This window comes from Rhinatrema bivittatum, chromosome 1, assembly GCF_901001135.1.
Source record: "Rhinatrema bivittatum chromosome 1, aRhiBiv1.1, whole genome shotgun sequence".
Lineage (NCBI taxonomy): Eukaryota > Metazoa > Chordata > Amphibia > Gymnophiona > Rhinatrematidae > Rhinatrema > Rhinatrema bivittatum.
In genome coordinates, this window is record NC_042615.1 from 832,833,300 (window position 1) to 832,857,328 (window position 24,029).

Below are 24,029 nucleotides of genomic sequence, written 5' to 3' on the forward strand. Positions count from 1 at the left end.
AATACAGAAAAAAAAGTTGTTACTTAAAGATGCAGAATTTCCCTGGAAGTTCAGTGCAAGCGTCCCTTCCACCCTCTCTCCCACTCCTCCACCACTGTCTATCCCCTCCCAGAGTTTGACCCCTCTCAGTACTGCCCCTCTGTAGTGAGTGCATGACCCCTCCCCTCCGGCCTTCACCTTTGCTGTGAGCAGGACGCGCTCTGCTTGCAGCACGCCGGGGTCTCCCATCTTTGCACGTTCTGTGAAGAATTTGGCAATTCTGTGCAGGGGGGGGGATTCTGCCCTCCACAGGTAGCACAGAATTCCCCCAGGACTAAGCATAAGACTGCAGAATTCATTCATAACCATCGCCACATGACTTCGACCCTCAGACTCCATACTCCTTTCACGCGCCCTGCACTCTGCTTAGCTATTCCAACTCCAAAAGTCAGGGACGTTCCTTCTCTATTCACGCCGCTACCCTTGGGAATTCTGCTGCGCGACGAACATCGACTAAAGACCAAGACGTAAGAAAATTAGGTCTTACCTTGGATAATTTTCCTTCCTGTAGTACCAAGGACCAGTCCAGACTCCTGGGTTTTGCCTCCGCACCAGCAGATGGAGACAGAGCAAGATTTGACGGGCTCTGCCGTATATAGTAGGGAGCCACCCACAGTCTGCCAGTATTACTCTGTCTCCAGCAGATGGAGACAGAGCAAGATTTGACGGGCTCTGCCGTATATAGTAGGGAGCCACCCACAGTCTGCCTGTATTACACAGGATTCTCAACCCAAACTATTTACAGGAAAACCTATGGATCACTGACCCCAACAACCGAACCAGACGCGTAAAAAGGGTTACGAACATCAGGAAAATCCGCAGATCAGAGTACAAACCAACCAACAGCAGTAGCGGACTCCCCAACTTTAATGCACACAGCGGGTGGGGCTCTGGACTGATCCTTGGTACTGCAGGAACGAAAATTATCAAAGGTCCTCAAGTTACATGCACAAGGCCCCTGGAGTATTCACCCCCTTAGTGCCCAGAGTCTGATGGAAACTAGGAATCTGTTCTTAGCAGGCCAGGGATTTAACACTGGCCTCATCTCTGGAAGGAAGAGGGGAGGAAATAAAAGCCATTCCAGTATGCGTCGGGCTTCAATGAAGGGGCAGAAGGAAGCGTTTGGCATGGAGCGAGAGCTCAAGGAGCCGGCGACGTGAGGCTGGCGGGAGGGAGAGAGAGACTGAAGCAGTGTGAGAAGAAGATCGGCAGCAGGACTGTGCATCCAGTAAAGAGAAACCCACGCGTGTGCGGGGACAAGGAAGGACCCCAGGGACAGGGCAAGGGCAGCAGACGGGCACGGACAAGCCTGCTGCCGCCGAGGTTTCACAGCAGGGGAGGTGAAGGCAGGCAGTATCCGGTTTGAGAAAGCCTGGAATAAGCAGAGGAGCTCGATGGACAGGAAAGCTGGCAGTCGGGTAGAGCAGGAAAGCGGTCAAGCTTGGCAGTTTTTGGTGCCCGAATGCTAACTTTATACATTTTTTTTTTTAAAAAGTGATGGGAGATGTGCACGAGCAGTGCCTTGGGCATCAGACACCAGAACCTCATAGCAATAGGTTTAGCCCCGGATAGTGCCTGGACAGCTGCATCTCCAGCAGAAGCACCGGGCAGGGAGGAGACTACGGACAGGGCGTCCATCCTCCAGGCCACGGACGTGTCCACGCTCAGCAGTAGGGAGCAAGCACACTTACCCTGCCATGATAGCCGCAATATCGGAGATGAACCACTCCATGCAGTTAAAGCCCATGATCCCAACACCATGGAAAGGCTCCAGGCCAAGCTACGAGAGAGAGAGAGATCATGAAAGAGCAACGTTACACGTCTATGCACCAGCCTGCCCCTTGCACCTCCCTCCCCACACCCTCCCCTCCTGAACGCAGGAAGAGCACCCACTCACTTTCAGGAAGCCTTTGGCCGCTGCCCGGCAGTCCTGGTAATACTGCAGATACGTGATGGTTTCCCACCGCCCGTCTCTCCTGGTGGCCAGGGCCGGCCGGTCACCGTAACGCTGGACCGTCTGTCGGAAGAGCTGGTGCATGGTGAGGGGAGGCTCCGAGCCGGGCCCCGTCTGCTCCACGCGCAGCCTCACCACCCCGTCGCGCCTCGTGGTCCACAGGTCGTCTGCTGGTGCCACCTTCGACCGGTCCCAGCTCTCGCCCATGGTGAAGGACAGGCACTCTGCAGGAAGGGGAGGAGAGGGAGGATCACCACGCTCGCTCTGTCCTCCTGGAGGGCCACCCGCACTCTGTTACCTGGGCGCACCTCACTCTCATGACGAACGGAAGGCAAGCAACAACATTTTATTTAAGCCGATTACGGCGTAGCAGTGTTAGAACATTTTGCACCTATTTAAAAACACTTTTACACTGCGTAACCTAAAGGTGTCTGGATTACAAAATAAAAAGCCACTCATCAGTAAGAGACATGCAAAGTCTCCCTACACGAGTCACAGCCAGGAATCAAACTCGTGCAAATCAAAACTGTTTAAAGAAAAAAATGCAGCATGGTGGCATTGCGTTTTATTGAATTTATAATTATATACAAAGCGATAACGCTTGCATACGGAAGAGAACATGCATAATAAAATAAGGAAAAAACATTTTACAGAAAGCAAGATTATAAACCATCATCATCTCCAACAAAAAAGCGGCGCTTTCTGGAAGTGTCTGGGGGTTTGGAAGCAGAGGTGGTCCAGCACGGGCCCAGGCATGGTAGGGCCCTGGATGGGGTCCCGCTACACAGGGATGGCCCTATGGGAGGCACCTAGCCAGAAGCATGGGAATACCTTCCTCCTTCATCCCTTCTTGTTTCAATAACCCTGATACCATCTGCGTTCTAGTTTCATATTAAGAGCAGACATTCCAGCGGGTGAAGTTAGGATGCTACTTAACCAGTTCTTCCAGTCCTCCAGCCTGCCGGCAGGTGATTGCACATGGACTGAGGAATCCCAGGATGCAGTCTCCCTGCCATACGGGCTGCCGGCAGGTGATTGCACATGGACTGAGGAATCCCAGGATGCAGTCTCCCTGCCATACGGGGCTGCCGGCAGGTGATTGCACATGGACTGAGGAATCCCAGGCTGCATAGGACAGCAGGATGCAGTCTCCCTGCCATACGGGGCTGCCGGCAGGTGATTGCACATGGACTGAGGAATCCCAGGATGCAGTCTCCCTGCCATACGGGGCTGCCGGCAGGTGATTGCACATGGACTGAGGAATCCCAGGATGCAGTCTCCCTGCCATACGGGGCTGCCGGCAGGTGATTGCACATGGACTGAGGAATCCCAGGATGCAGTCTCCCTGCCATACGGGGCTGCCGGCAGGTGATTGCACGTGGACTGAGGAATCCCAGGCTGCATAGGACAGCAGGATGCAGTCTCCCTGCCATACGGGGCTGCCGGCAGGTGATTGCACATGCACTGAGGAATCCCAGGATGCAGTCTCCCTGCCATACGGGGCTGCCGGCAGGAGGACATTGCACGTGGACTGAGGAATCCCAGGCTGCATAGGACAGAAGGATGCAGCCTCCATGCCATACGGGGCTGCCAGCGGGAGATTGCATGTGGACTGAAGCTTCGTATGGAAAAGGGGACTGGCAGCCTGGGAGGTCTTCAGTTCACCTGCAGTCTCAGTTGCTGGTGGTCTGGTCTGGTGGTCCTGACTTCAGTGCCAGGAAAAATAGTGGAAAGTGTTCTAAAGATCAAAATCACAGAACATATAGAAAGACATGGTTTAATGGAACAAAGTCAGCATGGCTTTACCCAGGGCAAGTCTTGCCTCACAAATCTGCTTCACTTTTTTGAAGGAGTTAATAAACATGTGGATAAAGGTGAACCGGTAGATATAGTATACTTGGGTTTTCAGAAGGCGTTTGACAAAGTTCCTCATGAGAGGCTTCTAGGAAAAGTAAAAAGTCATGGGATAGGTGGCGATGTCCTTTCGTGGATTACAAACTGGCTAAAAGACAGGAAACAGAGAGTAGGATTGAATGGGCAATTTTCTCAGTGGAAGGGAGTGGACAGTGGAGTGCCTCAGGGATCTGTATTGGAACCCTTACTGTTCAATATATTTATAACTGATCTGGAAAGAAATACGAGTGAGATAATCAAATTTGCAGATACAAAATTGTTCAGAGTAGTTAAATCACAAGCAGACTGTGATAAATTGCAGGAAGAACTTGTGAGATTGGAAAATTGGGCATCCAAATGGCAGATGAAATTTAATGTGGATAAGTGCAAGGTGATGCATATAGGGAAAAATAACCCATGCTATAATTACACGATGTTGGGTTCCATATTAGGTGCTACAACCCAAGAAAGAGATCTAGGTGTCATAGTGGATAACACATTGAAATCGTCGGTTCAGTGTGCTGCGGCAGTCAAAAAAGCAAACAGAAGGTTGGGAATTATTAGAAAGGGAATGGTGAATAAAACAGAAAATGTCATAATGCCTCTGTATCGCTCCATGGTGAGACCGCACCTTGAATACTGTGTACAATTCTGGTCACCGCATCTCAAAAAAGATATAATTGCGATGGAGAAGTTAGAGAAGGGCAACCAAAATGATAAGGGGAATGGAACAGCTCCCCTATGAGTAAAGGCTAAAGAGGTTAGGACTTCTCAGCTTGGAGAAGAGATGGCTGAGGGGGGATATGATAGAGGTGTTTAAGATCATGAGAGGTCTAGAACGGGTAGATGTGAATCGGTTATTTACTCTTTCGGATAGTAGAAAGACTAGGGGGCACTCCATGAAGTTAGCATGGGGCACATTTAAGACTAATCGGAGAAAGTTTTTTCACTCAACGCACAATAAAGCTCTGGAATTTGTTGCCAGAGGATGTGGTTAGTGCAGTTAGTGTAGCTGGGTTCAAAAAAGGTTTGGATAAGTTCTTGGAGGAGAAGTCCATTAATGGCTATTAATCAAGTTTACTTGGGGAATAGCCACTGCTATTACATCAGTAGCATGGGTTCTTCTTAGTGTTTGGGTAATTGCCAGGTTTGGCCTCTGTTGGAAACAGGATGCTGGGCTTGATGGACCCTTGGTCTGACCCAGCATGGCAATTTCTTATGTTCTTAAGGTGAGACAGTTTTGTTCCAGAATCTCCTCTCCAGAATGAAAAGCCATCCAGCAGCTCCTGCTGCAGTGTGCAAGGCTCCCCCCCAGCCTTCCTGCTGACTGAGCTCAGATACCATCAGGAGCCGTTTCCAATCCTCCAGGCTCCCACATCTACCCCTTGTGTCACTTCTGACAGAGTGCACCCAGGGGTGCCAGAGAGCCAAATTACACAGCCTGGAGGGTTTCTATAATCCTTAGCAGCCTCCCACAGAGAGGTGGGGAACAGCAAGGGCCCCCCAGGCCAGAAATGGAGACCCCCCCCCCACTGTGTAGGTGAGAAAAATCTTAAGACCCTTAGTGGCAGGCAAAGCTAGGTCACAGCAGTCCGCAGGCTCGTCTAGGACAGGTGCTGACTGTCCAAGGCCTCGGAGAAAACAAGTTACTTCTTCTGCTACAAGACACCCTTGATGTTCCCACATCCTGCAGAAGCAGCCAGCTGGGTACAGGAGAGTCTGCTCTAAGCCACGAGCTATGGCAGATCCCCAGTCCCTCCCCTCTGGGGGATGCAGAGGTCTACGTGCTGAGAGCGAGACAAGTCTGAACGGCTCAGCTGCCCGTTCACCGGGGGCAGAGAACTCTGCTCCGAGTGTAGCGGGCAGGTCTGGTTTTTGGATATTTGCATTATATGCAAACAGATCTCTTGCACAGTCGTGGATACCCTGAAAAGCAGACCAGTTTGCAACACTGGCTCCTGCCATACACAGCGTTAGCATCCACAGGAGTCCGAGGTCTTGATTCACCCACCCATGGGAGCTTGCTAAACAGCAGGAAGGAGATCTTGATACTCACAGGCCTACCCGAGAGCTTCACCTGAGACACAAGTGCAGACTGAACGGGGTAATTCAGGAGCTCAGGGGAGCGGGTCACTGCCTGCAGGGAGCATGGGTACGTCTGTACCACTGCACCTGCGGGGACCGGAAAACGAGTTGCACGCGTGCCATCCTGCGAGGAAGCCCTGCAGAGTACGACTTCTCCGCAAGACTGCTGCACTTACCTAGCGCTCCAGAGGGGATCTCTCGTCAGCAGCAACTGCGCCACAAAAAGAGCGGCGAGGCAGGGAAGAGACACACGCCTTCCGGGCCAACGACCTGACCCGTCCTCAGGCTCACCAAGAGGGCAAGACCCTCACCCCCGACAAGAGCGATAAGCCAAGGCGCCTAGGCATCAGTACCTGGGCTGGCACCCCAGTGCCATTTATTAAAAAATTACCTCTTCCAGATGTTCATCGAATAAGACTTTACAGAACTTGATTGTGACGACTCCCCAAGGCTGACCTTTCGCTCTGACCTGGTAGAACATGGGTTTACTGGTTCTTAGTGTGGTGAAATGACCGCTGGATGGCATTTTAAAGGGAAGGAGTCAGGAGGTCACGTTTGCCAAGGACACATTGAACCATCTCTCACTGGGGGATTCTGGAGAGCGGCCAGGATAGAGGGGGGGGGGAAGGGTTTTTCCTGGGGTGGGACTGTGCAGGGTGGGGGTCTTCCCTCAAGACGAGGGGGCCCCAAAGTCCATTCCCCGTCACGCTTGGGCCAGAGCAGAGAAGTAACGCTGTGCTAAGGTCTGGGGTCCCTGTCCCCTCCCCGGGGGGGGGGGGGGGGAACTATCACACTGCAAACAGAAGTGCAGGATGGGGCGAGTTAGGAGTAGGGCCCTGGATGTGTGGGGAACCGCGAGGCGAGGTTTCCTCTCCATCGAGCACCTGACTGGCGCAGGGAAGCAGCATGGAGAGGAGCGGGATGAGACTGGTCGAGAGTCGTGCCGAGGTATTGCGTGTGGGGGGAGCAGCACGGTAACGGGGAGAGCGCCTCGGGAGGCGTGAACGGTGCTCAGGGAAAGCAGTGGTGCGCTGCACTGACAGGGAAGGCTGTGGCTCTATTTGGAGCCCACGGGCCTGAAGAACAGCGTCAGAGGATAACAGGGTGACCCCACCCCCCCGATGTGGGCAGGAAGCGTAGTATTCGCTGCACGGAAGCCCGAGATGTTCACCGTCTCGTGAAACACTCTCGCCCGCGTAAAGAGCTCTCGGCTGGCGGGATATGCCAGAAAATAAGTTGTATCCAATTCCAAGACGCAATACGTCGGCCTGATCTCATGGCTGGAGCCAGGGGACATCTTCCCTGTCCTTACTGGCGGCTGGGATAAGAGCTTGCAGTCTCCGTCTGCATGACCTGAAGACCCTGCACAAGAAATGAAAGGGATGGACCCCTTAAGCAATAGGGAAATACCAGGGGGGGGCCCCATGTTGCTTGCTTTGTAAAGGAACAGACGTCAGAATTAAGTGAGCCCGGATGTGACCTGGAACAGATTCCCTGAAGTCTGCAGCAGGCGCTGGTCCTAGAGGGGGGAAATGGATCAGATTACAGGGGGGGATCTCATGCAGCCACACCGGATTCTCAATGCCAGAGCTCTCTCCAGATGTGAGGCAGCAGGCGCTGGTCCTAGAGGGGGGAAATGGATCAGATTACAGGGGGGGGATCTCATGCAGCCTCACCGGATTCTCAATGCCAGAGCTCTCTCCAGATGTGAGGCAGCAGGCGCTGGTCCTAGAGGGGGGAAATGGATCAGATTACAGGGGGGGGGGTCTCATGCAGCCTCACCGGATTCTCAATGCCAGAGCTCTCTCCAGATGTGAGGCAGCAGGCGCTGGTCCTAGAGGGGGGAAATGGATCAGATTACAGGGGGGGGTCTCATGCAGCCTCACCGGATTCTCAATGCCAGAGCTCTCTCCAGATGTGAGGCAGCAGGCGCTGGTCCTAGAGGGGGGAAATGGATCAGATTACAGGGGGGGGGTCTCATGCAGCCTCACCGGATTCTCAATGCCAGAGCTCTCTCCAGGTGCGAGGCAGCTCTGAAGACCCTACACAGCGCCCCCTGTCGGGGGAGACCGCTATGCTGAAAGCAGCTCATCTCGAAGGTTGACGCGCTCCCCCCCACAGGGTCTGGAGAAGGTGGCGTGGGGATTGGAACCCATCAGTAGGAGCAGTCTCCCGCAGGCTGACTCACAAGACATTTTCAGGGGGGCAGGGCTCCTCGGGGGTGTTCAGCTTGAGGGACGACACGCACACACGAGTAGATTGCAGTTTTCGGAGCCTTCACATCAACTTTTCCAACCCAGAACCACACGCACTTTGAAGCTGTGAGTTCCACGGCAGAGTCCACTGTACTTCCAATCCGAGGACTGGGGAAGAGCGTCATTCCCTTCTCCTAATGTGGAGTGAGAGATTACGTCTAAAAAAAAACCGTTCATGGGCAAACATGAAGAAAGGCATCTTTCAGTCCTGGATGATACGCTGTGGGGATCTCACACACACATCTGGGGACGGCCAGCCCAGGGATTACAAGGTGCAGAGGCCATCTCCCCGTAGTATGATGAGTTCTGAGTGGTCAGCAATCCCCTAGCAGAGAGGAAACCTTTGCATTGCAAGCGTTTAAGTCCCTGTGCAAAGTTCCTGCCCGCAGCCGAGAACAGCACTGATGAGCATCGACACCAAGCAGCATATTGGAAGCTGCCTGCTCACAGATCTGAAGTGACAAGCAAGTCACTTTACCCTTCCCACTGCCTCAGCTACAGATTGCGATCCCTCCGGGTACAAGGGAACGCCTACAGTAGATGAATGTAATAGACTTTGGTGCCTGAAAAAGCAAATATAAAAAAACGGTCTCTACAGCTCTTTGGTTCACATACTGATGTGCAGTAATACTGCCATTTGTGACCTCTTATCTTTTTAAATTAAGATGGTAAAACCAAATTTTTGCCTGCTCTCCGTCGTTGTAGGAGAGTTTTAAGCTTCCCTCCCGTGTGGTTGGCAAGTCTAATGTTTTATCCGATTTGTGTGAGCAGCCAGACACAGGATCTCCTGTCTCCTGCCGTCTCATCGTATCAGATTTGTACCTCTTATAAATCTTTAGTGGAGTTTATGGACCTCAGGGATCCGTCTTCTGGTTGCAGACGATCCTCGGGTCAGTTCAGGGAAGCAACCTCTCCCTTGCTTTTAAGATATCAAATCTAAATGCCGAGCCCTTAGTTAATGGGAGCCCAGGGGGAAAAAAAAAAAACTTACAGAAAAAGAAAATGCACGGAGCGCCAGAGGGTGGGGAAAACTCCCAGCTCAGCAGTAAGGTTAGGGAAGAGATTCCAGCGGCCTTACCCTTTCAAATAAACCAAAGCAGGAGACAACCAGACATTGCCCCTAGGAAGGGAAACTAAAAGAGCTTAAATATTCGAGAAACTCAAGTTACCTTCTCCCACACGCTCACTACGACTGCTCCCCCTTAATCATGAACTATTCCATGTTACTGGCAGAGGAAACAGGCTCCCCACTGATCCTCCTCCTGCAGGGCCCAGAATACCACGAGTGGTGATACGAGCCAGGCTCCAGGCCTCCACCCGTGCGTGGTACAGGAAGTATGGCTGCCCAACTCATTTGATTAGGCCTTAAAGGCATTGCCACCACATTCTCTTTATATTACACAAATTGCATTTTGAAAAAACAGGACAGTACATTACCTGAGCTTGTACGTTCCTTGGTGACTCAAGTAGAGTTTCCTGGGATTTCCCCTCAGTGGAAAGAGATTCCTTCATAGCACACCTAGAGGCCAATATTCAGCATCATCCGTCCAACTAAGTTTGGACTCCAGACAAATGGCGAGATTTGAAAATCCAACCATGCTAATCCCATCATGAGAATGTATGCCTGTACCCCAAAACATGTCATCAAGATTGAATGCGACTGCATCAAATGCCGAAGAAATCACGAAGGACCAACAGAACTGCTCAACAGCAGACTAAAGGTAGCAGCTTTTGTGAAAACTGCATAGATATGGACCTAACATTGTCATTATCTAAAAAGTAACTAGCTTAGCTTAGGATGGGCAGATTTACACCTTAAGAGGAGATGTTTAAAAAACCCACACCCCAAAAAAAGAGTTAAGCCACCGTCCAATCCTCCCACTGCTGCACCTGTGCAATTGGCACTGACCCATCGGGGTCAGTGTGACCGGCTCAAGGGCGGCCCTACTCTCCAATCACTCACCTTCTTCACTGGACCTTCTCTCGCCCTGACTGGCCACAAGGGACCGCTGCCGAAGCGTCTTCACAGTCTGCCGACCCGACCTCACCAGTAAGCGACCACCTCCCTGCTTTAAAGCAGGCACAGACCTCAGGTGTCACTTAGTGTGCCCCTTTGTCCACCCCACATTCTCGCCATTGTCTCTAGCCTTAACTTTATACAGGCTGTCACAGGGCCCTTAACCCCAGCTGCTACACTTGTCCAACTACACCCCTTCCTCCACCACAACCTACCCCCCTACACTCAAAGATGCAACCCTTCACCTTCCCCAAACATCACTACCGCAACTATACAAAACCCCCTACCCCGTCCCTAACCCACCAACCAAGATCCCTTATACCCATCATGACCTCCCCCTCACACAACTCCTTGGACTCACTAACGCTTTTCAATGCTCAATCCCTCAAAAAACCCACATGCTCAACGACTACCTACTAAACTCTTTTGGGTACTTGCCAGGTTCTTATGGCCTGGATTGGCCACTGTTGGAAACAGGATGCTGGGCTTGATGGACCCTTGGTCTGACCCAGTATGGCATTTTCTTATGTTCTTAAACTCGAAGCCAGAAATCTGTGCTATCACAGAAAGCTGGCTTAAACACACCGACATAGCTTTGATCAACCAATTACCACTACATCTTTACGATATATTCTCACTACCCAGACATAAAAAATAAAGAGGCAGCGGGCTATTAGCTGCCAAAAAAGAAAAGACTAATCCCCCAGACTGCGAAAACCACTTCTAAATAGGCCTCTTGAAATCTAACCAACCGCAAATATGTCTAGTCTACCCCCCCCAAGGTTACTAGACTCCGATGCCTCCCCCCCCCCCTCATAGAATTTCATCGCCAAACACATTAACACCGACTCCCCAGCTATTATCATGGGGGATTTTAACCTCCATGTCGACGCAACTCCATCCCCTAACTGTGAAGCCATTCTGGCTTCAAGGCCATGGGGTTTAAGCAAATCAACAGCCCTACCCACAAAGCAGGCCACACCTTAGATATCATTCATAAATTCCTGCCTCATTCACACCTCTCCTCCCACCTGTACCCCAGTCCCTTGGTCAGACACTCGATCACCAAACTCATGGTAAAAGAAAAACTAACACTCCCCCACCCCAAGACCACCCTCCACTTTCAAAAACCCTGCTCCATGGATGATCTCAGTTCCCACCTCTCCAAAGAACTACCCAACCTAGATTCAAACACAGATGCAGCCATCTCCTCTTGGTTCAACACCACGAAACTTGTGGCCAACAAAATTTGCCCCTTAACAGCTAAAGAAATGAATCCTGCCCTCAAGAACAAAAAACCCTGGTTTTCACCTGAACTAAAGAAACTAAAACAAGAGCTAAGACAAAGAACATAACTGGCGTAAAGAACCCTCCTCAAGTTCGCTGACTGTCTACAAAACCTCCATGCACAGCTACAGGACTTACATACTATGTATAAAAAAAAAAAAAAAAAAAAAAAAAAAGACTTCCATGCATGCAAAACACACAACTTTCACTAAGACGCGAAGGCCCTGTTCTCGTATGTTTTAGAACTTACAAAATCCACCACCCCCTCCATCCCTGATAACCAAGCCCAAATTAAGTCCAACGAACTTACAACCTTCTTCCAGAAAAAAAATTTCCGGTCTCTTAACCCTTCTCACTTCCACTAATACCTCCCCCCATACCCCCTTACACCTCCAACCTTGACCAAAGAGCCAAGTTTGATTCCTTCGAACTCACTTCATCAGTTGAAATCAAATCCATCCTCAACATGAAACCCTCCTCCCATCCAGACAAAATTACTGCACACCATTTCCAAACCCCTGGCCAAAATTATAAACTGCTCCCTGTCTCAAGGAATAGTCCCTGACCCTCTGAAACTTGCCACCCTTAAACCCGCTGAAGAAACAAAACCTTAATCCAGGAGACCCCTCTAAATTCCATCCCATCTCCAACCTGCCATTTATTGCCAAACTCATGGAGAGGCTAGTCAACTCCCAACTCTACGACTATCTAGACAAACATAACATTCTCTACCCCACGCAGTTTGGCTTCTGTAAATTCCTAAACAGAATCCCTTCTAATTTCTCACGGATACCCTTCTCATCTGACAACAAGAGAGCCTTCTCCATCGCCTCCCCCAATTTTTGGAACAATCTACCTGAAGACATGAGAACTCAGCACAACTTAAAAACCTTCAAAAAAGACCTAAAAACTTTACTGTTTCATAAATTCTTCACTGACCCCCAATCATCTGCTCATTCCAACTCTCAAATGAGCTCACAACTATAATCCTCAACCTTACATCACTCATCCAACTCTATATTGCTTCAGAGACTTGTTATATTTCATATTATACATTGTTATACTTTTTTACTGTAATTGTTAACTGTTATGATGCCTCAAAACTTCCATGATAAAATTGTCCACTTTGTAAACCGTTATGATGGCTTCCCGAATAACGGTATATAAAACTCTTCAAATAAATAAATAAATAGGATTAGACAAAAGACAACCATACCTACTGGCACTTCTGGATATCCCATCTGCTTTTGATACCGTGAATCACTCCACCCATCTAAACTGCCTCTCAGACAGGGGTATCTCAGAAACAGTCCTCAGATGGTTTGAGTCCTTCCTCAGCAACAGATACTATAAAGTCAGAATAAGCAATGAAGAATCCCCTTCCGTCAGCTCTACCCTCTCATCTCTTACCCCTCTGCCAGCTCCTCACAAAACTAAACCTAACTCATTTCATATACACAGAGGATGTGCAGATTCTGATTCCCTCCCCAAAACCCTCAAGTTCTGGGACAGCTGATTTTAAACTAGAACAAAGGGGAAAGCCGACAGTCGCTCAGCAGCGCATGGTTCGGAGAGAGGTATCTTCAAAGGATACTAATGATGCATTAGAATTAGGGCATCCCGACAGTGAGGTTCCAATAATTAGAAAAGTAGTCCAAGTGCCTGTAACTAAAAACTCACCTGAGCTAAAAAAATTCTAATAAATTAAAAAGCAGAATGAAAATACAAACAAAAAACAAACTGAAATGTTTGTATGCTAATGCCAGAAGTCTAAGAAGATGGGAGAATTAGAATGTATAGCAGTGAATGATGACATAGACTTAACTGGCATCTCAGACACATGGTGGAAGGAGGATAACCAATGGGGCATGCTATACCGGGGTACAAATTATATCACAATGACAGAGAGGAACAGTCGGGAGGAGGTGTGGTGCTTTGTCCGGGATGGCCTAGAGTCCAACAGGATAAACCTCCTGCATGAGACTAATTGCACAATTGAATCTTTATGGGTAGAAATCCCTTATGTGTCGGGGAAGAGTATACCGATAGTCCTATCAGTATACCCCCGACACAGTATACTCTTGACCGTCCACCTGGTCAAGATGGTGAGACGGACAGTGAAATGCTAAGAGAAATTAGGGAAGTTATCCAAATTGGTAGTGCGGTAATAATGGGAGATTTCAATTACCCCAATATTGACTGGGTAAATATATCACTGGAACACGCTAGAGAGACAGTGTTCCTGGAGCAATTGGTTCAGGAACAGACGAGAGAGGGAGCAATTTTAGATCTAATTCTCAGTGGAGCACATGACTTGGTGAGAGAGGTAACGGTGGTGGGGCCACTTGGCAATAGTGATCATAATATGATCAAATTTGATTTAATGACTGGAAGAGGAACAGTGTGCAAATCCATTGCTCTTGTGCTAAACTTTCAAAAGGGAAACTTTGATAAAATGAGAAAAATAGTTAGAAAAAAACTGAAAGGAGCAGCTACAAAAGTAAAAAATGTGCAAGAGGCATGGTCATTGTTAAAAAATACCATCCTAGAAGCACAATCCAGATGTATTCCACACATTAAGAAAGGTGGAAAGAAGGCAAAACGATTACCGGCATGGTTAAAAGGGGAGGTGAAAGAAGCTATTTTAGCTAAAAGATCTTCATTCAGAAATTGGAAGGATCCAACAGAAGAAAATAGGATAATGCATAAACGGCAAGTTAAATGTAAGACATTGATAAGACAGGCTAAGAAAGAATTTGAAGAGAAGTTGGCCGTAGAGGCAAAAACTCACAATAAAAACTTTAAATATATCCGAAGCAGAAAACCTGTGAGGGAGTCAGTTGTACCGTTAGATGATCGAGGGGTTAATTTATTTATTTAGAAACTTTTATATACCGGTATTTGTGGGGACATCATACCGGTTCACATAGTAACTGAAAGATTGGAAAATACATTGCAACAGGGGAATGTAACTGGGCGGGGGGTAGAACAGAAAGGCAGTAGGAAGGATAGGAGAACAAGAAGGTAATAACCAATACAATTTACAATGAAGGTCTCCTTAATATAAGGAGAGGGTGGTCACCTGAAAGGGGGCTATGAGGGGGAGTGGAAGGAGTTATTCTGTGTAGGCATGGTTGAACAGAAGAGTTTTTAGTTTCTTTTTGAATTTAAATGCACAAGGTTCAAGTCGCATGTGGACAGGTAGTGTATTCCAGAGAGCGGGCCCGGCAATAGAGATGGCACGGTCGCGGGTGGAGGAGAGATGAGCTAGTTTCAAGGATTGAACGTGTAGGGTGCCTTTGTTGGTAGATCTGGTGGCTCGGGTGGACAGGGGGGCACTTAGAAAAAGTAAGGCCATCGTGGAAGGATTAAGTGATTTCTTTTCTTCAGTGTTTACTGAAGAGAACGTTGGGGAGGTACCTGTACTGGAAATGGTACCTCCCCATTCAGATGGACTGAACCAAATCACGGTGAACCTAGAAGATGTGGTAGGCCTGATTGACAAACTGAAGAGTAGTAAATCACCTGGACCGGATGGTATACACCCCAGAGTTCTGAAGGAACTAAAAAATGAAATTTCAGACCTATTAGTAAAAATTTGTAACCTATCATTAAAATCATCCATTGTACCTGAAGACTGGAGGATAGCAAATGTAACCCCAATATTTAAAAAGGGCTCCAGGGGCGATCTGGGAAACTACAGACCGGTTAGCCTGACTTCAGTGCCAGGAAAAATAGTGGAAAGTGTTCTAAACATCAAAATCACAGAACATATAGAAAGACATGGTTTAATGGAACAAAGTCAGCATGGCTTTACCCAGGGCAAGTCTTGCCTCACAAATCTGCTTCACTTTTTTGAAGGAGTTAATAAACATGTGGATAAAGGTGAACCGGTAGATATAGTATACTTGGATTTTCAGAAGGCATTTGACAAAGTTCCTCATGAGAGGCTTCTAGGAAAAGTAAAAAGTTATGGGATAGGTGGCGATGTCCTTTCGTGGATTGCAAACTGGCTAAAAGACAGGAAACAGAGAGTAGGATTGAATGGGCAATTTTCTCAGTGGAAGGGAGTGGACAGTGGAGTGCCTCAGGGATCTGTATTGGGACCCTTACTGTTCAATATATTTATAAATGATCTGGAAAGAAATACGACGAGTGAGATAATCAAATTTGCAGATGACACAAAATTGTTCAGAGTAGTTAAATCACAAGCAGATTGTGATAAATTGCAGGAAGACCTTGTGAGACTGGAAAATTGGGCATCCAAATGGCAGATGAAATTTAATGTGGATAAGTGCAAGGTGATTCATATAGGGAAAAATAACCCATGCTATAGTTATACAATGTTGGGTTCCATATTAGGATCTATAACCCAAGAAAGAGATCTAGGCGTCATAGTGGATAACACATTGAAATCGTTGGCTCAGTGTGCTGCAGCAGTCAAAAAAGCAAACAGAATGTTGGGAATTATTAGAAAGGGAATGGTGAATAAAACGAAAAATGTCATAATGCCTCTATCGCTCCATGGTGAGACCGCACCTTGAATACTGTGTACAATTCTGGTCGCCGCATCTCAAAAAAGATATAATTGCGATGGAGAAGGTTCAGAGAAGGGCAACCAAAATGATAAGGGGAATGGAACAACTCCCCTATGAGGAAAGACTAAAGAGGTTAGGACTTTTCAACTTGGAGAAGAGACGGCTGAGGGGGGATATGATAGAGATGTTTAAAATCATGAGAGGTCTAGAACGGGTAGATGTGAATCTGTATTTTACTCTTTCGGATAATAGATAGACCCGGGTGCACTCCATGAAGTTAGCAAGTAGCACATTTAAAACTAATCTGAGAAAACCTTTACTGAATGCACAATTAAACTCTGGAATTTGTTGCCAGAAGATGTGGTTATTGCAGTTAGTGTAGCTGTGTTTAAAAAAGGATTGGATAAGTTCTTGGAGGAGAAGTCCATTACCTGCTATTAAGTTTACTTTGAATATAGCCACTGCTATTACTAGCAATGGTAACATGGAATAGACTTGGTGTTTGGGTAATTGCCAGGTTCTTATGGCCTGGATTGGCCACTGTTGGAAACAGGATGCTGGGCTTGATAGACCTTTGATCTACCCAGTATGGCATGTTCTTATATTCTTAATCTCATCCTCAACACGGCCAATATTGAACTTATTTCTTCCTTGGACCACAATAACCTTTCCCTCCCTGACTCCTCATCCGCCACAGCTGCCCAAGAAAGATCTCCGCGTAGTACTAGATAACAGACTAAACTTAAAAAAATGTGTTAACACAGCAAAAGACTGCTGCAGCAGTCAAAAAAACAAACAGAATGTTATGAATTATTAGGAAGGGAATGATTAATAAAAACGGAAAATGTCATAATGCCTCTGTATCGCTCCATGGTGAGACCGCACCTTGAATACTGTGTACAATTCTGGTCGCCGCATCTCAAAAAAGATATAGTTGCGATGGAGAAGGTACAGAGAAGGGCAACCAAAATGATAAAGGGGATGGAAAAGCTCCCCTATGAGGAAAGGCTGAAGAGGTTAGGGCTGTTCAACTTGAAGAGACGGCTGAGGGGGGATATGATAGAGGTCTTTAAGATCATGAGAGGTCTTGAACGAGTAGATGTGACTGTTTACACTTTCGAATAATAGAAGGACTAGGGGGCATTCCATGAAGTTAGCAAGTAGCACATTTAAAACTAATCGGAGAAAATTCTTTCACTCAACGCACAATAAAGCTCTGGAATTTGTTGCCAGATGATGTGGTTAGTGCAGTTAGTGTAGCTGGGTTCAAAAAAGGTTTGGATAAGTTCTTGGAGGAGAAGTCCATTAATGGCTATTAATCAATTATACTTAGGGAATAGCCACTGCTATTAATTGCATCAGTAGCATGGGATCTTCTTAGTGTTTGGGTAATTGCCAGGTTCTTGTGGCCTGCTTTGGCCTCTGTTGGAAACAGGATGCTGGGCTTGATGGACCCTTGGTCTGACCCAGCATGGCAATTTCTTATGTTCTTATGTTCTCCACTTCTATGACTTCCGGAGTGTCCTCCAAGCTACCCTTTTCTCTAAAATAGACTCCTGCAACTCCCTCCTTCTAGGACTCCCAACTACCATAAAATCCTTGCAGATGCTCCAGAATGCCGCCAGAATCCTAACCAATTCCAACCGAGGAGACCACATCACACCCATCCTCAGGAATCTTATCAGCTTTAGAATCCTTCATAAGTCTCTCACTTTCATTCACAAAACCATCCACAATCAGCACTCGCTCGAGCTGAAACTCCCGCTACGACTCCACACTTCAAAAAGAGCAGTTGGAACTGCTTATAAAAGAACCCTACACGTTCCCCCCTCCAAATCCATTCTTCACACCTCCACTAGGGGACGTGCCTTCTCCGCAGCTTGGGCCATCCCTATGGAACACCCTGCCTCCTGACCTACACCAGCAACACTGCCCTCTGACCTTTAAAAAAACTAGACATGGCTGTTCAAACAAGCCTATCATAACCATATAATCTGTAACGTTACATTCTATATTGTATATTTTGTACTGTTTTATATATATTGTTATATCATTTAACTGTTCTTACCGTTATTCCATATATTTACCATTATTGTTGTTCCATATATTTACTGTAACTCAACTGTTCCTCTCTCCTTCCAACCTCCAAGTTCCTGTAACCCTCGTTCTTTGTAACTTACTACTTACCACTTCCCTTAACTATCAGTAGCTCTCTAGCTATGATTATTGTTAAAGTTAAACTCCCATGTTTGATGTGAACCGATGTGATATGACGTGCGTCATGAACATCGCTATAGAAAAGAATGAAATAAAGCTGCTTTGGAAGCCTTCCCTTTTTTGGCTAATAGCTCAAAGGAGTCGTTTAGAGCAAATGACAGTGGTGACGATCTTAGACAGTTACCACACTACCTGCTGGGCTAATTCATGCATAACAGATAGAGCAAGGCAGATAAGAAAAAGTTAACTTATCCCCCTGAAGCAAAGCCAGAACAAAATGTCAGCTGAGCATTTCTCACAGATCTCTCTTGACGTGGATATACCTTTAGAGAAAAACACACATGACACTTTAGAGAAGAGGGGGGTGGATCGAATAGAGCAGGTGATAGACTTGTGATTCACACCCCGGCTAGCTGTGTGTAAGATTGAGTGTTTATTTAATACTGTTCTTTATTATATGCTTCAGTTCATGCATGGACAGACCTAAATGAGACACTGGCTGTAGTCCGAACTCTAGCTTCAACAATTAGTAAATTCACAATCAAGGACTTGCTATGATTGTTTTCAGCATTTGAAATTTGAGGGGCCTATTTACTGAATTACATAAGCTTCCTGGCCGCAGCAAATGCAACCTTACGCTATATTTAAGGCAGCCTTAAATGTTGCTTTGGATTGTTGCACCATTAGGGATGTGAATCGTTTTTCAACGATTAAAATTATCGTCCGATAATGTTTATATCGTCTTAAATCGTTATAGAACACGATACAATAGAAATTCTAACGATTTATCGTTAAAAATCGTTAAATCGTGTTAGTGCGCACTAACTCCCCGTTAGTGCGCACTAACTCCCCGTTAGTGCGCACTAACTGAAAATGATACAAATAAACACTTTCCAGGTCACTGAAGGTCAGTTAGGAATGAATATGTGTTCCTATTGGCTGGCTGCCCTCTTATCTATTGATATTACCAAGGTTACCACTGAGGTGATGGTTGGGGGGATGGGAAATGGAACTGGAAACTAACGAACACCAACAGAAAATGAAACAAAGTGTTCACACTTCCCAGGTCAGTAAAGGTCACTTAGGAATGAATATGTATGTATGTATTCCTATTGGCTGGCTGTGCTCTTATCTATTGATGTTACCAATATGGTTGGGGGGATGTGAAATGGAAACAGTTGGAAGCTTGACAAAAAAAGTAATGTAATGATCAGCACTCACGTGACTAGAACTTGTTTGTTTATTATTTTTGTTAGCAGGCACCTGAAATGCTAGTGCATGTTGAATTTGCCAATCACTGTGCATTTTAGAAAGGTGGTCCTGGCTGGAACTGTACACAGTTCAAATATATGTAATTGATTGTTGGTAAGTGTATTTTTTAAGTAGCCACACTGGCACCAGTATGTTTACTTTTCCTCCTACTTAACTCACTAGCTCAGCTTTGTAAGAAGGGCTTCTCTGCTTGTGTGTTGTTTTTGTTTGGTGTGAGGAGAGCAGAAACATCAGATCTTTATTCAATCTACTACAGTCATCTCTTACAGTGCCCTATCCCTATTAATACCAGGAGTGTTGTGATCTTCCTGCACACAGTGCCCTAACCCTGATACCAGTCTGAGACAGCTCCCTCCCTGCATTACTAGTGAGAGGCTGGCTTCACAGACAGGGGGGAGCTGCCTGACCCTCACTCCTGACTTCCCCCATGTCCCAGCTAGTGAATGGTGTGTGGGTGAGGGGGGGGGGAGGATGGTGAAGTCTGAGACAGCTCCCTCCCTGCATTACTAGTGAGAGGCTGGCTTCACAGACAGGGGGGAGCTGCCTGACCCTCACTCCTGACTTCCCCCATGTCCCAGCTAGTGAATGGTGTGTGGGTGAGGGGGGGGGGGGAGGATGGTGAAGTCTGAGACAGCTCCCTCCCTGCATTACTAGTGAGAGGCTGGCTTCGCAGACAGGGGGGAGCTGCCTGACCCTCACTCCTGACTTCCCCCATGTCCCAGCTAGTGAATGGTGTGTGGGTAAGGGGGGGGGGGGGAGGATGGTGAAGTCTGAGACAGCTCCCTCCCTGCATTACTAGTGAGAGGCTGGCTTCACAGACAGGGGGAAGCTGCCTGACCCTCACTCCTGACTTCCCCCATGTCCCAGCTAGTGAATGGTGTGTGGGTGGGGGGGGGGGGGGGAGGATGGTGAAGTCTGAGACAGCTCCCTCCCTGCATTACTAGTGAGAGGCTGGCTTCACAGACAGGGGGGAGCTGCCTGTCCCTCACTCCTGACTTCCCCCATGTCCCAGCTAGTGAATGGTGTGTGGGTGAGGGGGGGGGGGTGGATGGTGAAGTCTGAGACAGCTCCCTCCCTGCATTACTAGTGAGAGGCTGGCTTCACAGACAGGGGGGAGCTGCCTGACCCTCACTCCTCCGGGGTATTGTGATCTTCCTGCACACAGTGCCCTATCCCTGATACCAGGGGTGTTGTGATCTTCCTGCATGCAGTGCCCTATCCCTATTAATACCAGGAGTGTTGTGATCTTCCTGCATGCAGTGCCCTATCCCTATTAATACCAGGAGTGTTGTGATCTTCCTGCATGCAGTGCCCTATCCCTGATATCGGGATGTGTGCAAGAAGATCACAACACCCCCGGTATCAGGAATAGGGCACTGTGTGCAGGAAGATCACAACACCCCCGGTATCAGGAATAGGGCACTGTGTGCAGGAAGATCACAACACCCCTGGTATTAGGGATAGGGCACTGTGTGCAGGAAGATCACAACACTCCTGGTATTAATAGGGATAGGGCACTGTGTGCAGGAAGATCACAATACCCCTGGTATCAGGGTTAGGGCACAAGTTCTAGTCACATTGACTGATCACATTACTTGTTTTGTCAAGCTACCAACTGTTTCCATTTCCCATCCCCCATATACTGTCAGTAGGAAACTTGGTAACATGAATAAATAAGAGGGCAGCCAATAGGAATACATATTCATTCCTAAACTGACCTTAACTGACCTGAAAAGTGTCAAATTGTATCATTTTCAGTTAGTGCGCACTAACTCCCGTTAGTGCGCACTAACTCCCGTTAGTGCGCACTAATCGGACAAAACGATTTTTAACGATTTTTTAACTAAAAAATCGTGCCTAAGACGATTTTCTTGCCCTGCCACACGATTTCTATCGTTAAGACGATATGGAAAACGATTCACATCCCTATGCACCATAAGCTGCTCTGCCTTTCACATGCTTGAGTAGCACCACTTTCTGCACATACCAGGGTACTAACCGCAGCCTTTAATGGGGCCGCTTCCTCCAGTGTTTCACACAGCTGTGTATCAAGATGCTCAACGACACTATCAAGTGTCAAATTTAAGAGTTTGGTGCCCCAGACCCTGGAGATCAGAACGTGGTCTTCTCAGAGTCCCTCTGAAGTGGCCTGGAGCAGGCTACTCATCGGCCTGGGTATTTGGCACCTTAGGCAGTCACTATACCTAAATATCACTGGACCCTTCTCGTGACATCCATTGTGCAAAGGCTGAACTAATTAATGGCACCTCTAATTAGTTCTGAATGCATTACTTTGGGCTAAATCCCTGTGCAACAAGACCAGTTCAAATAAGGAAGTGGTCTGACCAAGGAATCTAGAAGTATTTGGAAATCTGATGCTATTATAAACTAAAAAGGATTCAGAAAAAATCATCAAGAATGTGTCCTACTTTGTGTGTAGGAACCTGTACAAGTTAAAACCAGCAGCTGAAAATGCTGACAAAACTGCCACCATTCAGTCTATGGGTGAAGTTATGCATGAAAGAAGAGCAAGATCTGGGGGACAATCATAGGGCATCAAGGTGACAGCAAGAGCCAGAAAGCTGCTGGCTGCACAGGGAGAGGAACGGTCAGCAGAAAGAGGGAGGTGATATTGCCCCTGTATAGGTCCCTGGTGAGACCTCACCAGGGACCTATACAGCCAAGTAGGGAGTCTTTGTAAATCAAGTTGTGTAATGGTTAAAACTTCACATATTGTATTCTGTAGTGAACTGGGAGCCAATGTAGAGATTGTAAAATCAGGGTTGTGTGTTCTTTTCTTGATGAACCAGTTAGAATGTGAGCAGCTGTGTTTTGTATTAATAAAGGGCGAAGTACATTATCGTGTAGACTAAGCTAGAGGGCATTACAGTAATCTATATTGTGCAAAAGATTGTAGAACAGTGCGAAATTAGTTAGCAAATAGAGGGTGAAGGCATTTTAATAAGTTAAGCTTGAAAAAGGAGGAGTTTGACAGTGGTAGAGATGGTAAGACAGAAGCTTGATTCTAAGATTACAGCAAGGCTTTGGTTTTTGGATACAATTGGAATACGGAAGTCATCTAGAAGTAGATGAGATGGGACTACAAGCAGAATGTGGTATGGTTGAGGTGAAGAATTTCTGTTTTTGATGTATTTAATTTGAGGTGATTATGGGATAACCTTGCTCGCTTTCCCAAGGTTCCTTCCCAGAAGACCTCAAACAAGCCTCACTCAAACCACTTTTAAAAAAACCCAACCTGGACCTAAAAGACCCCAACAACTACCGTCCAATAGCTAATCTTCCTATCATAGCTAAGATTATGGAAAGGCTTGTGAACACCCAACTATCGGACTTCATTGAAGACAACAAAATTCTATCCGCCTCACAACATGGATTCCGCAAAAATCGGGGCACTGAATCCCTACTTACCTCCCTTACAGACCTCCTCATCTTAGGTACAAAGGACAATCCTTTCTATTGATCCTTCTGGACCTTTCAGCAGCTTTCGATACCGTAAATCACGCTATCCTCATCAACCAGCTAGCTGCGATAGGTATCTCTGGTTTAGCGCTCTCCTGGTTCAAATCGTTTCTAACCAACAGAGGCTACAAGGTAAAAATCCATAATAAAGAATCATCACGCCAAGACTCGACCATCGGAGTCCCACAAGGTTCCTCTTTATCCCCCACACTCTTTAATATTTACCTTCTACCACTCTGCAGACTTCTTACCAACCTCAATTTAATACACTTTCTCTATGCAGACGACATTCAGATCCTGATACCCATCAAAGAAACATACTCAAAAACCCTCGAATACTGGGAATCCTGTCACCAAGAAATCAAAAGCCTCCTCAACAGCCTAAACCTGGTACTAAACTCTGCCAAAACTGAAGTTTTACTCATAACTCCTGACAACAATCTCACAGCCTGTCTCCCAACCAACCTACAAACCACTCATGTGAGAGATCTAGGTGTGCTAATCGACAATAAACTGAACTTCAAAGCCCACATCAATAAAACCACCAAAGACTGCTTCTTTAAACTGCAAGTCTTAAAAAGGATAAGACCACTATTCCATGCCAAAGACTTCAGAACCATCCTCCAAGCCCTCATTTTCTCTAAACTGGACTACTGCAGCTCTATTCTACTTGGCCTCCCCTCCTCATACACAAAACCACTCCAAATGGTTCAAAACGCAGCAGCCCGTCTACTGACTAACACTAGGAGAAGAGACCACATCTCCCCAGTTCTACAAGACCTCCACTGGTTACCAATCCATTTCAGAGTCATTTATAAATCCATCACCTTGATATACAAAATCATTCACCAACATACCATAATCGACCTACAAATTCCGCCCTGTTTACACAAATCCACAAGACCAACCAGGGAAGCCTACAGAGGATGCCTCATTGTTCCACCCACGAAAACCACTAAGCACAGCACCTTAAGAGACCGAGCCCTTTCCAC

At 47.1% G+C, this 24,029-nt stretch overlaps 1 protein-coding gene across 5 annotated transcripts in view; it reads right to left on the reverse strand.

The window, feature by feature from the left end:
* LOC115079566 (long-chain-fatty-acid--CoA ligase ACSBG2-like) overlaps nt 1-24,029 on the reverse strand; it is a 157,893-nt gene that overhangs the window by 60,541 nt on the left and 73,323 nt on the right. For all 5 annotated transcript variants that reach the window (XM_029583236.1, XM_029583218.1, XM_029583227.1 and 2 more), the window contains 2 exons: nt 1,937-2,217; nt 1,731-1,819 (listed from right to left, as the gene is read on the reverse strand). In XM_029583236.1, coding sequence (XP_029439096.1) covers nt 1,731-1,819; nt 1,937-2,217 — 370 coding nt within the window. The remainder of the gene's footprint in view (nt 1-1,730; nt 1,820-1,936; nt 2,218-24,029) is intronic.